At 39.2% G+C, this 16,228-nt stretch overlaps 1 protein-coding gene across 1 annotated transcript; it reads left to right on the top strand.

Annotated features, from left to right (window-relative positions):
• Positions 1-552: 552 nt before the first annotated feature.
• Positions 553-15,455, top strand: SSR3 (signal sequence receptor subunit 3). Its single transcript, XM_045386729.2, has 5 exons — positions 553-713; positions 1,893-2,019; positions 6,838-6,936; positions 11,400-11,531; positions 12,581-15,455. The coding sequence occupies exons 1-5, from the start codon at positions 581-583 to the stop codon at positions 12,645-12,647; spliced, it is 558 nt and encodes a 185-aa protein (XP_045242664.1). The 5' UTR covers positions 553-580; the 3' UTR covers positions 12,648-15,455.
• The last annotated feature ends 773 nt before the right edge of the window (positions 15,456-16,228 follow it).

The following is a 16,228-nucleotide window of genomic DNA, read 5'->3' as shown; positions in this document are numbered from 1 at the left end:
CCCTCAGGCTCTTCATCTTCAGTGGCGGTAATGACGCGCACGTCATAAGATTCTTCAAGGTATTTGGTGAAATAAAGGATGTGTAAAGGAGAAGGGATTTTACATGAGTTAGCTATACCTTTCTCTTCTTTCTCCTTCAATGTACTCAGTCCTGGGTACGTACAGAGGGCACTAATGGCGTGGGGCCAGAAGAGCTTTTAATTTTGGAATTCTGAAGAACTGAGAACTCATGACCCTGTCATCAGCTCTGAAGTGGAATATAAACAAAGTTTTGTCAATTTTTTTTTTAAAGCACCCACTAAACTACAAATCCCTTCTCTCTCCTCGAGGTGGACGGGTCACGTGGCTTTCCAGGAATCCGGAAGTCTGGTCCGCTCGCCCAATCACGCCCGGAATCCTAGCTAGCGGCGCCAGGTTGGCCATTCCTGGGGAAGCTTGCTCTCCGCCAAGCCGGGTCCCGCCTCCGCGCGCCGCGCTGACGGGTCGTTAGCGGATACGGCGGCCGCAGGGGCGGAGTCAGGGGCCTTTGCCCGCCTTGGCGGCCGGCTCTACCTTCCAAGTTCTCGCCTCCTGCTCCGCCATGGCTCCCAAAGGCAGCTCCAAACAGCAGTCCGAGGAGGACCTGCTCCTGCAGGATTTCAGCCGCAATCTCTCGGCCAAGTCCTCCGCGCTCTTCTTCGGGAACGCGTTCATCGTGTCCGCCATCCCCATCTGTGAGTGCTGGGAGCGAGGCTGGTTTGGGAGGCCGCGGGCGGGTCGGGCTGGGCGGGGACGTGGCAGGACCCAGCGAGCAGGCCAGGCGCGGGTGCCGGCCGGGGGTCTGCGATCTCTCCAGGTCCCCTGAGCTCGGGGAGGCACAGAGCCTCTTCTTTTGGCACGGCGTTGTCGCCTGGGATTCTCCTGTTAAAGCACTCCGGGAGGTCACTTGTTAAAAGTACGCACGTTCCCGAGCTCTACCCCCGGAGAAGGTGGTTAACTAGTTCTGGGGTGGCGGCCCCGAATCTGTATTTAAACACACTCAAGCATACTGCCTGCTGCTCTTTTCCATACAACTGTTGCTTGCCGTTACGAAATTTTAAACTTACGTTATTACTTATTTTGTATAAATTAATTAGGTGAGAGACCCATGAAGTAACCCACTGAATTAGAAGTGCATCTTTACGTGAGCTACTTTACACCACTGCATAATTTTCCTGGTTTTTGCAGAAAGAGAGAAATTGAAGTGCCAGGGGTTGGGGATCTACCTTGTTTAGACTTTTTAAATAATCCCACTGTACCAATTCTAGAATTCTCACTGGGTTGGGAAAGTGCAGACTTGCACAATGTTGTTTTTAGTAGAGCTCAAGGTTCCAGAACTCTTGTCTTTTGCTGCACTGTTGTTGGGGCATTTAAAACCAAATGTATTTTTCTCTTTTGTCCTTATACAACCCAGCGTGCAATAAACGTGATGTGAAGCCATATTATGGCTCACTCATTTGACAGCACTGCTTGGATTTCTGATAACAGCCACGTCAGCAAGGAAACTATGGTTTGGGACTGCACGTGGCATTTTGGAATGGCCTGTATTTAGCATGCTAGTACCCTGATGAATGAAATTCGAAGTCTGACTTGTGATTACGTTGAGCCAGAGTTTGTTCTCATTTTAGAAGCAGAAATCTCATCTGAACTAGTAACAGGAAGGTGATGTTTTTCAAATGTTCTGAACTGGAAGGCTTGAGACTATACTGTTAACTGGTTATCTCACTTCTGAAGATCCTCAGATACTGTATTGATTGCATAACTAATAACCTGGTATTTTACCAGGCTTAGCTTTAAATAATTTCGCAGGCTTTTGTTATGGGGTTGTAATGTTTTGTTTCTTTTTGTACTTTCCCCCTTTTATTTTAATTCAGGGTTATACTGGAGAATATGGCATATGGATCTTATTCAGTCTGCTGTTTTGTATAGTGTGATGACCCTAGTAAGCACATATTTGGTAGCCTTTGCATACAAGAATGTGAAATTTGTTCTCAAGCACAAGTAAGTATGTTTTTCAAGTGAAAGTACGTACTACGTGTTGTATTTTTATGTCTTCTTACAGATCGTTTGTGTGTGTTGGTTTTAATAAGCATTAATTTGAGATATCTATGTATTAATATATATATTTTGGGGGAAAGGAACATTGATGCTAGGAAGAATTATTAACTAACTGAAATGGAGACAATCATTCTGACATGGCTACAGAAGATTTTGAGGGTGGAATTAGAACACCTAAGCCCAAGCCTTAATAGGAGGTTCATCGGAGAAACAAACCCACCAAGTAAATTAACATTTCAAAAGCTAAATGTAATTCTTTATGGAGAGAATTGTTCTGGGCTCTTCACGTATTGTTTTTGGAAGTTAAAGAAATGATCTTTTTGTCATTATTATTATTATTATTATTTTTGAGACTGCATCTCGCTGTGTCGCCCAGGCTGGAGTGCAGTGGCCGGATCTCAGCTCACTGCAAGCTCTGCCTCCCGGGTTTACGCCATTCTCCTGCCTCAGCCTCCCGAGTAGCTGGGACTACAGCCGCCACCTCGCCCGGCTAGTTTTTGTATTTTTTAGTAGAGACGGGGTTTCACCATGTTAGCCAAGGATGGTCTCGATCTCCTGACCTAGTGATTCCCCCGTCTCAGCCTCCCAAAGTGCTGCATTATTATTTTTTGAGATAAGGTCTAGCTCTGTTGCCCAGGCTGCAGTGCAGTGGCATGATCATGGCTCACTGCAGCCTCAACCTTCCCAGGCTCAAGCGATCCTCCCACCTCAGCCTCCCAAGTAGCTGGGACTACAGGTGCAGGCCACCATGCCCAGCTAATTTTTTTGTCGAGACAGGCCACGTTGACCAGGCTGGTCTTTTTGTTTTATTACTTTTTTTAAAAATTAAACTCTCTGTCATTTTCAATGCTAATTACATTTGTTTTCATACAAGTGTATAAAATGTAAAGGATTAACATATTCTAAGATCACACATGTTGTAAAATACAGCTTTTAGAGAAGAAAACTCAAGCCTCACCACCGTAAATTTAAACATTAATTATAAGCAATTAAATATTCTAGTTTCATAGAGGTTAAAATGCAGGAGCATCTAGACTTAGGAAAGATGGTAACATTTATTATTTCTCAGTGTCATGGTCCTCATTGTCTCATTGGAAGTGGTATAAATTATTGTTTAATTGACGCCCTTTGATGTTGCTTTCATGTACACTGTGATACTTGGGTAGGGATAGCAGGATTATTTCCCTCCTTCCTTCATGGGGCCATCTAGGTGCCATATTGCTTTGGAAGTAATTTCTTAAAGGCAATTGGAATTTCACTGAGACTTGAAGTGTGGACATACTTTGTATGTGCATTATCTTTTCATCCGTAGTTCTCACTCTAGTTTGGACACTGTTTATACTCATATTGCTGTAACAGCCTCCATCTGGTCTTTTAAAACAAGTTTAGGGCCCACCCTGCCATGCACTATATAAAGCACATTACCCTATGTAATCCTTAGAGCATCCATATGAAGTGCAGGTATTTCCCTTGTTTTTTTTTTTTGAGATAAGAGTCTCACTCTGTTGCCCAGGCTGGAGTGCAGTGGCCCAATCTTGGCTTACTGCAACCTCTGCCTCCTGGGATCAAGCGATCCTCTCACATCAGCCTCCCAAATAGCTGGGACTACAGGCACGCACTACTACCCCGCCTGGCTAATTTTTGTATGTTTTGTAAAGATGGAGTTTTACCATGTTGCCCAGGCTGGTCCTGAACTTCTGAGGGCTCAAGTGATCCATCTGCCGCGGTCTCCCAAAGTGCTAGGATTACAGGTGTGAGCTGCCACGTCCAGCCATGGCCTCTTTTTTTTTAAATGTATTAAATTCTAGACCTCTGGAATGCAAGTCATCTGCTTCCTTCCTATGAGTCTGGCCTCATCTTTCAGAATTAGGCTTTAACTCTTCTGCCTCGCCCTCACATCATCCTTTGACCATGTCTTGTGCCCTCCCCCATTTAGGATTAACTTACTTCCTTTCCATTCTTACCTGTGTTTTATTTTGAGACCTAGGAATCTTTTCCAGAGAAACCCTTCCTGACTTTGATCATTTCTTTGCTTTGTTGTCCCAGTGTTAGACTCTTTCGGAGAATGAGGAATAGAAACATGTTGAGATGATCTCAGTTAACAGGGATTTATTTTAAGAAATGGCCCAGAATGGCCTCAGCGGCTGAAGTGGCCTTCACAGTTTCCTTCCTATTGTTCTGGACACAAAGGAGCTCAGGTTTCGGGGCAGCCGTTCTGATGGACCAGCAGAGAAATTGGGTTATGTTTGTTATCTTTCTGCTTGGCAGCCCCTCAACCAACTGCCATTCCAGGATTCAGCTCATGTTGGCCTCCACTGTATGGGACTGTTTCTTGTGAGGCGTGGCCATTTGTGCATCGGGAAGCCCTCGCAAGTGGGCATCTTGTATGACCCATTCTTTGTAATACTCTTGGAACTCAGTCCCTTTGAGACTTACGTTTTTTACTTGTTCTTCATATCATTTTTCATTCATCTCTTTAGAATCAAAGTCATGTTCTTTTTACCTTCTCATTTCTACTTTAGGCTTCTTGAAGACACCCGCCATATCTTATTTTATACCCCTTAAAGCAGTTAATGGTACATTTAGTTCAGTAAAATTTCACTGACTTACTGACTTAATAGACTCAGAGTAGAGGTTTTTTTTTTAGTCATAGTTTTGGCTTTATATTAAATATGCTACTGACTTTGAAACTCCTACAGATTTGCAAGATGGTTAAGGTTCAAAGATCCCACAAGATACTGAGTGTGGGTAGATGTTGGCTGTAGAAAGAAGATGGCTTCAGAGTTGACAGTCTGGGTTCCAGTGCCAGCTCTGCCACTCTTAAATGTATGGCCGTGGGCATAGTTTTCCCTATGTAGACTTCAGATTCCTCAGCTATAAATTGGGGATGCTAATGGAATCTCAGAGGGTGGTGAGGATTCATTATGATCATACATGTGACATGTTAAGCATACAGTCTGGCACATAATAAATGTTTATGTGCAGGGTTGAAGAGGTTGGGACTAAGAGAGCCCTTAGAAGTTGTTTTTGTTTTTTAAGGTGGCATAATCTAAACGATGTTTGCAAAGATGTTTTTATTTTAAGAAATCAGGTAGTGTCTTTTTTTATCTTTAATTTTGGAAGTGTTCTGACATACTGATGTGAAAGAGTAAAGGAAGAAAAATACAATTGATTTTATGGGTTATCTCAGTTGACTGAGTGCTAGGTCACTAGCGTGACTTCTGTTTTGTTTTACAGTATTCAGCACCAAGTGAGGTTTATTTTCTGAGAGCTCTAAGACAGAGGGGAGGGCTTCCTCTTAAGTTGCAGTAAACCTGCAGTGTGGTTGTTATGCCCCTGGTAGGTGAGGATAAAATTCTAGACCTAGAAGAGAAATTGCTTAGTTATCTGGTGTAATGTCTTCATGAGGATTTGTCATGTGGATAATCGGTTGACTGTTCGTCCTAAAGACACATAGTGATAACCAACTCTTTTGAAAATGCAGTAGTTTATTCCTGTGTCCTAACACCTTGATAGTTGGGGTGTGTGTGTATATTTTTATGTTAAGCTAAGAAAGGTTTCTGCAGTAAACTGTCCATTTCTTTTCCGTTGGTCTTTTGTAGAAAAAAAAAAAAAGTTGTCTGATGTTAAGTTCAGGAAACACATTTATTTATTTTTAATTTTTCTTATTTTTCCTGTTCTCATCATCTGTTCTCATGAAGAAACATATTTAGTGCCTGGTCTGCTAAAGAGGTTCAGAGAGAAGAATCTGCCTTTGGAGCTGAGTGTCTCAGAAATGCAAGAAGCATATGAAAAGATAGTTTTTACATAATGAATCAAAGGAATTTGGATCTTTGGAGTAAAAAGTTCATTTTAGTGTCCTAAAGTGTCTCGTAAAAAGACAGCTGTCTGCCCCCTTAGCAGCCTTTTTCTTTAGGTTTCAGAATTGATTTCCTCTTATTGTGTGATTTTTTTTGTTTGTTTGTTTTTTTAAAGAACTATTTTTTCCTCTTTCCAGTTACCAATTTGTGTGGGGTAATGAGGTTTAAAAAGTAACTTTGTAAACCTTTTAAAAAATACATTATTAGAAACTGACTAAATGTTTTCTTTTTATTAATAACAATGTCAATTCTAACTCAGTTCTTGAGTGAGAGAGCTAAAGATGGAGACATAGGTAAAATCAGTTGTAATTTGTGCTTCACTTGTATCCCAGACACCCTTGTAGTTGAAGAAGGGTTGAAAACTCCTGCCTTGAGTGACCTGGGGCTTTCTGTCCATCACACCTAGCTTAAATCGTCCTTTGGAGTAAAGTTAGAATAATTACTTTAAGATATTACAGCTGTTATTTCCTCTTTGTTTAAGCCTAGTTTTCATTCCTGTTATGTACTTGGAACTGAAATAATAACATCATATACCAATGCCTTATGGAATTTATTTGTTGAACAGTTAGATGACAGATTAAAACAAAATGTAATTAAAATGATTCTTAACTAAATTGTGTTAATAGCATTTGACTTTATTAACCACATTAATTCCTAAACTTTGGAAAATTCTTCTTTTTAAGCAGAAATCAAAACATGTCACTAATAAATTAACCACATCTTGGACATTTCTTGAACTTTTGGCTAGTGCAGTGTAATAAACTTGGACTTTCTGCTCAGCTTCTTTTCTTGAAATGTGAAATATTCTGTTGCCAATACGAAATAGGAGTACAGAGTATTTCTGAGAGAGTGTGATGTTCACCTCTGTAGCATATGGAAACTTTTTCTTTTCTTCTTCCAGAGTAGCGCAGAAGAGGGAGGATGCTGTTTCCAAAGAAGTGACTCGAAAACTTTCTGAAGCTGATAATAGAAAGATGTCTCGGAAGGAGAAAGATGAAAGGTTTGACTCCTATTTAAAGTATGGTCATCATAAAAGGGGATACTTTTTGAATAAAATTTTTTTTTATTTTTGCTTAAAGAATGTGGATTTTGGAATTGTCTGAGGTAAATTTTGGAATTGTAGTAGTAGTAGTAATGGAAATAGTAATAGCTGATGTTTAGAGTTTTTATTACAACCGGATACTTTTATCTGTGCTATACAATAGTTGATTTATTTCAGTAAAGAGCCCTGTGAAGTAGGTACTATTTTTATCTCCTTTTTATACCTGAGGCAACAAAGGTACAGAAAGCTTGGGTAACTTGCCCAAGGTCCTGAATTAGTACATGGTAGATCCATGATAAGAACACAGGCAGTCTGACTTGAGAGCTTGTACTTGTAACTGTCTGCTGGAATTGAGGAGGCAACAGAGCTTTGTACAGAGCAGGCTTTGCCTGTTAATAGGTGTGCAACCTTGAACATACCGCCTAACCCCTCTGGGTCTGAAGGGTTTATGTGTTAACATGTCTATGTGGTGGTATTTCTGTTCCTGAGCTTCCCGAGGGATATCCAGTAATTAGTTATCTGTATTGGTTGGGAAAAAGAAAATAACTGGACTTTTCTCCTTTTGCCCAATTCTATGCCACGTTTATTAGCCCCAGTCCCGATTTTTTCTGCCAGCTGCTCTTAGAAGGCTTATTGAGCAATCTTAACATCTGAGTAGCAGAAGTCCCTGAGTCAACTTGTGCTGAAGAATTGCCACTTAGTTTAATTGTTGTGAGTCTGCTGTTTTCATGGATCTTTAGCTTTAGTATCAAGAAGGGGCTTTGTTGGAACATATTTTTTACCTCACTTTGCTCCAGAAAGACTTTGTGTGAACTTGCAGTGTTAGTGTATATATTTTCTGCATTTAATACGGTTTTCTTAAAGTGCATATAAAACAAGTAACGCAACTTTAAAGAACAGAAACCATTTAAAAGGAAGAAAAGGTGGATGAGCAAGTACCTTAGAGTTAGTTACAGCAACTGAGCACTGAACTTAGTTGTGGGTTTCCAAGTGTCAGGGGAAGCATCTGAGGTCACATAGCTTTCATTGTCTGACGAGAAGCAGCATGCAAGTCCTTCTGAAAAGAAACTTTCCTGGCACTGGATCTTGGAAAGACTTTATCAAGTGGATCCTTATTTAAGGGACACTGAGTAACTTAATGAACAATGTCTTCTATAGTGGTTTTGGAAAGGTACCAAAACATTATTAAAATGATTATGTCTTATGGCTCCTTTATAAAACTGAAGGCACAGTATTACGACAATGGAGGCCTTTCTGCATGGAGCAGCTTTAATGAGGTCGGGCTGCATAGTGTTCCAGTTGCACATTTTTTGCATAGGGTTCAAGGTTAGGGAATCTAGATCACTGTTTTAGAAAAAACCTTTTGTTGAATTTTTCATTACAATGGTGTTTCTTAAACTAGGGTATGCATAATTACCTGAATTTCAAAATGTTTGTTACAGGTTTTAAAGGTTTTCGGTGATTAATTATGTCAGGGATAGTAAACGGGTTTCCTCTGCCGACTGCAGTCTTGGACAGATTTGGTCTGGCACTTGTTCTTGAGCCTGGGTCATGTCTCGGAATCTTTTTCAGTTTAGTGTTCAGGTAGTGACTACTAGTGAATCAGTTGAAATTGGGAATGAAACCTTTGCCATTTGCCGGATTAGGTATTTCAAAGTGGGGTGAGGTGGAGGTTTCATGGATATATATAAGTGCAGAGTATCAGAACATTATACAATTTCTCTTTTCATCGGTAGAAATTTGGCTGTAAAAGCCATACTGGATACAGTTTGTACTGTATTGATTGCCCTTGATAACTGGGACCAGAGCCTCTCATTAAGATCTAGTTTGTTTCCCTCTGAAAGAATTCCAGGAGATTTGATGTAAGGAGAAGGCTTATCAGCATTTCTTTGCTTAGATGTGTATTTCTCAAAGCTCTGTCTACATTCATTTGGAATATATACTCCATGCTGCTTAAAAGTACTTCAAAATATTCATTTATCCAAGGATGGAAATAAGCAGAGGAGAACGTGAGATTCATTAACATTCGTTCCAGAGTGCGAGTGTGGTTTCTTCTTGATTTATGGGTGATCTGTCATTTCACATTATTTGATTGTAACTGTTGCTTGGTCTCAGCTTTTCTCTTGTAGGAAGCTCTTCCTGAAAACATCCTTAAGATATTGGGAAGTGCTCTCCCAAACCAGGTTCCCTACTAGGAAGAAAATGTCTTCTACTAGGCAGAACCGTTGGCAATGAGGGCATTTGGGGGTCCTAAATTTAAAACAGAAACAAAAAAAAAAGGATATGAGTGGACTCAGAAAAAGTTCTAAAGGCTGTCAGGCTTTATACACTGATGTAACTAACATGTGGTCATATTGGGATCTAGGGAAATCTAAAGGATTGGGCCACTTCTTTCATTAAAACTTTTTTGAAAATGGTTCTTGTATTAGTCCATTTTCACAGTGCTATAAAGATACTACCTGAGACTGGGTAATTTGTAAATAAAAGAGGTTTAATTGACTCACAGTTCTGCGTGGCTGGGGACGCCTCAAAAAACTTACAATCATGGTAGAAGGTGAAGGAGAAGCAAGAGCCTTCTACACAAGGTGGCAGGAGAGCGAGTGAGCGCAGGGGAAACTGCCATTTTTAAACCATCAGATCTTGTGACAACTCCCTCACTGTCACGAGAATGGCATGGGGGAAACCACACCCATGAACCAGTCACCTCCCACCAGGTCCCTCCCTCAACATGTGGGGATTACAGTTCAAGATGAGATTTGGGTGGGGACACAGAGCCAAATCATATCACTCTTATTTAGGGCTTGACAGAAAAGAAGTTAGGGAGAAGCACTGTGATGCAAGTGAGATAATTTTATCATCTAGAGTAAAGTCAGGCTGATAACCTACTTAAGCAACCTGCCTTCACTGGATCTCATGCCAGAGTCTTAAAAATGGAGGCAGTTGTCCTGAGTGTTCATTCTAGTGTTAAACCATGTTGAGACTATGCATCTTACTAGGCTGTTCTCACTGATCAGTGTTAGAATGATGTTTCCTGGAACTCCAACTCATGATTTTTAACAACTTACATTTAAACTTCTATGAAATTACAAGGTGTTTTATAGTTGATGACTGCACTTAATGTAATGTCCTTCCCTTCCTCCAAACTTACAATAAATGGAAGAGTTATTAAGTTGATGGTGTCTGTAATATGGCATGTGTTAGAGACTACAGATTTCTTATGGTGAGCGTAAGATGTTAATTATTAGCCTTCATTTAGCTCCTTTACAGCCAAACCTGTTGTCTTTGGATTAGTATACATGGTGAATAAAATGTGTCAGTTACCAGTGACTTAAAGTGTTGTCCTTAGGGTTGATGGGATGTGTCATCTGACTCCAGAGTAGGTTTATCTTTTGAGGAGACAAAGTGTCTACAATAGTGGCCTTCAACCTTTTTGATAATGACCTACAGTAAAAAATATGTATTTTACCTTTTGACCAAATAAACTCACATGTGGACACATGCACATGTTTCATAAAACAATAATTATCCTGCTCTGTGTGATGTGCTGCTGATGTTTTTCTGTTCTTTCCTGTTTCATTTTTTAAAAATGCTGGTCTCAGCCCACTCAATTAATTTCTGTGGGCATTCGATCCACTCGATTGAGTTCACATCCCACTAATGGGTCACAACCTACCCTTTTAAAAACTGCTTTACAAAGTTAATTAACCAACAAGAATAAAGGCTCCCTTATTCACAGGCATCCTTTAACTTCCTTTTGCCTGTTTGAAGGCGTAAAAGAAAAGATGGATGAAATACTAGTAAATTAGTAAGATAAACTATCAGATCAAGTAAAATAGAATAAAAAGTAAAAGAATTTTACAAACATTAAAAAGTCCTCCTAATGATTAAGTGCCTTTTTTGTTTGAATTAATGAAGATGGCTAACAATAGCCTGCTTCTGTGAGACCACAGGTAGTTTTTGTCATTGGGATTGTCTTCTGTAGGTGTGATATTGAAGTCTGATATTCGTAGGCTGTAGAAAGCCTCAAGCCCAAGGCATAGCCAAGGAACCTCCACAGGCTGCCAATCATGGAGTCTGAGTTTTAGGTAAGGGCCAAGAGAAAGACATTTGACTTAGCTGCTGATGAAAACATGCCAGTTGCCATTAATGAGTCCCTTCTTCCATAACCCTAGTTGCCTGGGAAAAATGGTAACATAACCAGTATGATGTTTTCTTACCTATCATAGACTGAAATATTTTTTTTTCAGTGTAAGAAAGGGGAGAATTCTGACTAAATTTAATATTACATTCTTATCCTAGAACACGCAAGGAAAAACTTGTTTTATGATGAACTAGAGCCATATGCTACTTAAAGTTTTTTTTGTTTTGTTTTGTTTTCTATCGTATTTATAAGCTTGTTTGACTTGGTTCTGTGTCTCTAGAATCTTGTGGAAGAAGAATGAAGTTGCTGATTATGAAGCTACAACATTTTCCATCTTCTATAACAACACTCTGTTCCTGGTCGTGGTCATTGTTGCTTCCTTCTTCATATTGAAGAACTTCAACCCTACAGTGTATCCTTTTCAAGGTTGATTATCTTTTTTAGAAGTCTAGAAACAGTAGTTCGTTTTGGTTCTGACTTGTCTGGATATTTTAAGTGGAAAGAAAAGCTGCTCTGGGAGTCAGTCCATTAAATAGTGCCGACTTTAGGTAACTTTCTGGACATTTAAAATAACAGCTATTGGTTTAAGATTCTTTTAAGTTTATGAATTATGACTTTATGATAAAGTATTACAAAGCAGTCTGTGGGAATCTGTGTCCTTGCCTACTTAAAAAAAAAGCTCCAAAGAGCCAAAGCAAACTTGTCATTTTTGATAGCTTCTGAAATAATAAGCCCCTGTATCTGCTGTTATTTTTGGGCTCAGGGGGTTGGGTGGATGGCCAATGCAGTTAAATAGGTTAATTCCAGTGTATCTTAATAGTGTTTCAAGATGCTGTTAAATTGAGCTTTTGGGCAAGAATCAGCCTTCTCTTATTAATTTATTAAAGTTGTTATCCAGGAATGTGCAGCCAAGATTTTAACAATTGGTGATTATGATGTAATAAAATACCAGATACCCTCCAACGTGTTCCTTTTGGGAATGCTGGAGTGGTTTGCTGAAAATTGTACAGTTGTGAGGCTGGGAGTAGCTTTGAACTTTTAGAACCTCCTTGCTGTTGCAAGCCAACTGCAGCAAAACACTGATTCGCAGGGAAGACTTATTTTTCCATTGCTCTTAGGGGGGAAAAGGGAAAACAAATCTCTTTTCTCCCCATGTTCTTTGATCAGCTCTTTTCATGAAGGTTAATTGGAATTCAGATTATTCTTTGTGATCGTGTGTTCTAGGTTTCTGTCTTAAGTGTTTTTTTAAAATTGGAACACATTTCCTGTGAATGTTTTCCATTTCTTTTTGGTCTTCTGTCTGTCTTGCAAATTGTGTTTGCAGACAATGGGGCTGCACATCATTATGATTACACCAAGTGTCAGGAAGGAAGCAGTACGTTCCAAAGAGATGGGCTCTTTATTTTGTCGAAAAACTAATTTGGAGTTACTCATTTTTCCATAACATTAAATTTCTTACAGGAACTACATCTTGTCCATAAGTGCTTCATCAGGACTCATCGCCCTCCTGTCTACTGGCTCCAAATAGACCATGTCAGCTTCACCCCCTGGCTTTGTGTCTATGGGTGGCCTGTGGTATATGGAAAAGTCGCAGGGTGGTCAGGGTGGGAGACACACAAGATGTTTTCATAATCTAGAGCCTTTAAAAAACCCAGCAGAATGTAACTCAGTATTTGTTTATTGGCTGTTTTTGACAGATTGTTGAAATTAAATGAATTGAAAGGGAAACTCAGAGTACCAGGACGTTTATTAAAAGGAAAAAAATGTCTTGCAATGTGCTATAATCACAAGAGGAGAAAATAACCTGTTTCCTTGATCTGTCAGAGGTCACAGTAACCTGGGCCGAGCTGTTATTATTTATTATATAACAGTAGTAGGAAGTTAATAACTGGTTCTCTGTGTTCCAAGTACAATATTGCAGCTTCTTTTGAACCATAAATATCCGAATGAATCCTCTTCCCAGGGGATTGAACAGAAGCTTAATGTTTAAAAGTGTTTGAATTTGTGATCTGAAATAACGCAAAATTAAAAACATGATTTCTCCAGTTTTCCAACTTGAGGAAGAGAAACTTGTGGAAAAGTTCTGCTGTTTTTTTTTTGTTTGTTTTTTTTTTTAAAGAAGAAGGGCAGCCAAGGTAGTAACCTAAAAATAGTGCCCAGGCATATGAGAGTTGTCCTATGAGGTTAAAGAACACACTGTTCCGCTGTATGGCTTTGGCCCTGAGTGGCCAGGGAGGTCAGCTTGACCCTGCCATGTTGGTTTGACTTACTAAGACATAGGAATCATTGTTTTCCTTGACCAGGGTCTCACACCCTGGAGGAATGTTAAGTAAGAGAGAGAACCTCTTTCCTGAATATTGACATGTAAAAGACCAAAGTAATTTTTCTGAACTTCTGCAATTCTGAGAACTTTCCAAGGAATTTACAGTGATTTTAGTGCTTGTCAGCATTTTTCCATGAGGACTTTCATACATTTGACTCTTTAGTTCACAGATTCCCATTGATTGTGAGTAAAATATTTCTCTCTTTAGCCCTTGGGGATCCAGCTGAGAGGAATCTCTTGCATTTTTTTACCAGTGTATGTACAGATATTTCTTGTGTGTGCCATGACTTGAAAAAGTTTGGGAAGCTCTTTAGCAATATCAGCTAAAAGGCTATGAAATCACAGGTGACAGCAGTTGTCATTCAGTAATTTCCTACAAGCAGCACCCCAAAGGAAATACAGTCCTAATCTTTAGTATCCACTTCTAAATTTAATGTGAATTTCATACGTGTTATTAGTTGTTTTCTTTATAATTTTATAAAAATTATCCATCAGGAGTTTAACTTCCACTTCCCATGCTATTGGATGTGTTGGGCTCCATCCAACAACTTGGAAGAAAAATGGGCAGGAATACATTTGCATAATGACCCAGATCATTTTCTGCAACTGAGAATTATATTTCATCATTGCTTCCAGAAGTCTGCAATTCTTTACTTTTCCTTAGTGGATTATTATCTAGCTGCCATCACTGGATAATGTGGAGTGACTAGAGAAGTCACATTCACTGCAAGGTACAGTTAGGGTAACACTTAGGAGGTTTATTATTTTTAAAAAACTTTTCTTGAACTCCTGGCCAACATGGTGAAACCCTGTCTGTACGAAAAATACAAAAATCAGTGTATTTTTTGTACACTAATTTTTGTACACACCAGATGTGGTGGCGGGCGCCTGTAATCTCAGCTACTCAGAAGGCTGAGGCAAGAGAAGCTTTAACCTGGGAGGTGGAGGTTGCAGAGAGTCGAGACCCTGCCACTGCACTCCAGCCTGGGTGACAAGGGTGAGACTCCATCTCAAAAAAGAAGCAAAAAAACCCCAAAAACTTTTCTTTACTGTTGATTAAAAAAAAAAAAAAAAAAAAAAAAACGAGCCAGACCATAGTTTGACTGGTGGCATGGAATTTGTGTATCAAATAAATGCATTTCCTTATTTGACAAACCATCAGTGTCTACTATTTGTTACCAGAGTTGGGCCACTATCTTTTAAAATTGCTGGTGAAAACTTGCCACTAGATGGCAGTGCCTGTATAGATGGGGAAAATATCACCACCATTCTTGGTATAATACAGTGTAGCTTAGATGAGGTGGTGAAATAGAGGTATCAGCCTAATATTCCTAATATAGTTTCTCTTGAATTAATAAACTGAAGATTTGTAGGAAAATAAGTGAGCAAAATTTGTTTCCTGTTGTGAATTTTTCCTACAGCACTCTTTTTCATCTTGATGTTTTCCAACTTTCTGTACTAATAGATACATTTCTGTGCATAAGATTATGAGGCATATACTCACAGTTCAGTAGTTTTTGTTAAGGATTTACTGTGTGAGTACTTCATTGTCAGGAATTGCAGAACCTTTTCCCCACTGCTCTCATCGTCTAAAAGTTCTGTGTGGCACACAGAGATGCGACCCACTCAGTCAGACTTAGATAGTGAAACCATACTGTAGAATTTTTGTCGTAAAAAGACCACATACCCAGCACCCGTGAAATAAAAGATTCATCTGTAACTGGGGTTCAAACTGATTAAATTCCTTTGCTCATACTCATAAATAGCACTAAAATGTTACAACATTTTCATTTACCTATTTTTAGTTCCTCCATTTTAACTTACTAAAAATCTTGGATTGATATTCTTAACCAATAAAAGTTTACTGGTGGTCCTATTTGGCATATTATTGAAACTTGGAAAGGATAATTTGAAACAAGGTTTGAAGTTCACTGAAATAGAGAGATTGAATTTATACTCAATTCTTGTGAAAAGTCTTGCTAAATAAGTATGATTAAACTTTGCTTTTTGAAATTTGTCTTTTCCCTACACTTCTTTATAAGAATCCTATGATGAAGTACATAATCTTTATTATATTACATTATCATTTTTCTTTTCAAATTGCTTTATTTTTAATTTTACTTTAAGTTCTGGGATACATGTACTGATCATGCAGGTTTGTTACATAGGTATACATGTAACCATCATTTTAATATCTCACACATAAATGCACATCTTTGTAGTTACCGATCAGATATATGTGAGGCAATGAAAGGCATTGAGCGGTTACAATAAAGGGCAGACATCAGGCCTCTGCCAGTATGTACCTGCTGTGCCTTTCTGCCTGCCCTCTTTCTTTGTTTTCAGTGTGCATGCCAGTCACTGCTGCTTCTGGAGACAGAATGGAAGGATACATGTATGTGTCATTTATGGAGAAAACCAATTTATAGATGTATCTATTAGAGCTCTAAGGGATTCTCTTTCACTTCCTTGGGACTCCCAAGCAGAGGAATTAATAGAAGACTAGGAGGGTCTTGGTTTAAATTTTCAGGAAGAGAGAGACTAACTTCTCTTTGGCCTTTATGAATTTTCAGTATATCTCTTCGCTGACTTTTCCCTGTTTGATTTCTGAGTTTGGATTAATACTTAAGTTTTTTAACTTCAACATTCTCACAATTTCTGCATAAAACTTTAAAGCCTTTTAAAAGAAAAAAAAAAAAAAAATCTACCTAAAGGAGCCCTGACATAGAACACAAAATACTTGGGTTCCAGGCCTGGTTCTGCCATCAGCTAGCAGTGTGTGAGTT

Source organism: Macaca fascicularis, chromosome 2, assembly GCF_037993035.2.
Source record: "Macaca fascicularis isolate 582-1 chromosome 2, T2T-MFA8v1.1".
NCBI lineage: Eukaryota > Metazoa > Chordata > Mammalia > Primates > Cercopithecidae > Macaca > Macaca fascicularis.
Note: the sequence above shows the minus strand (reverse complement) of the source record. Positions and strands in the feature narration are given on the sequence as shown.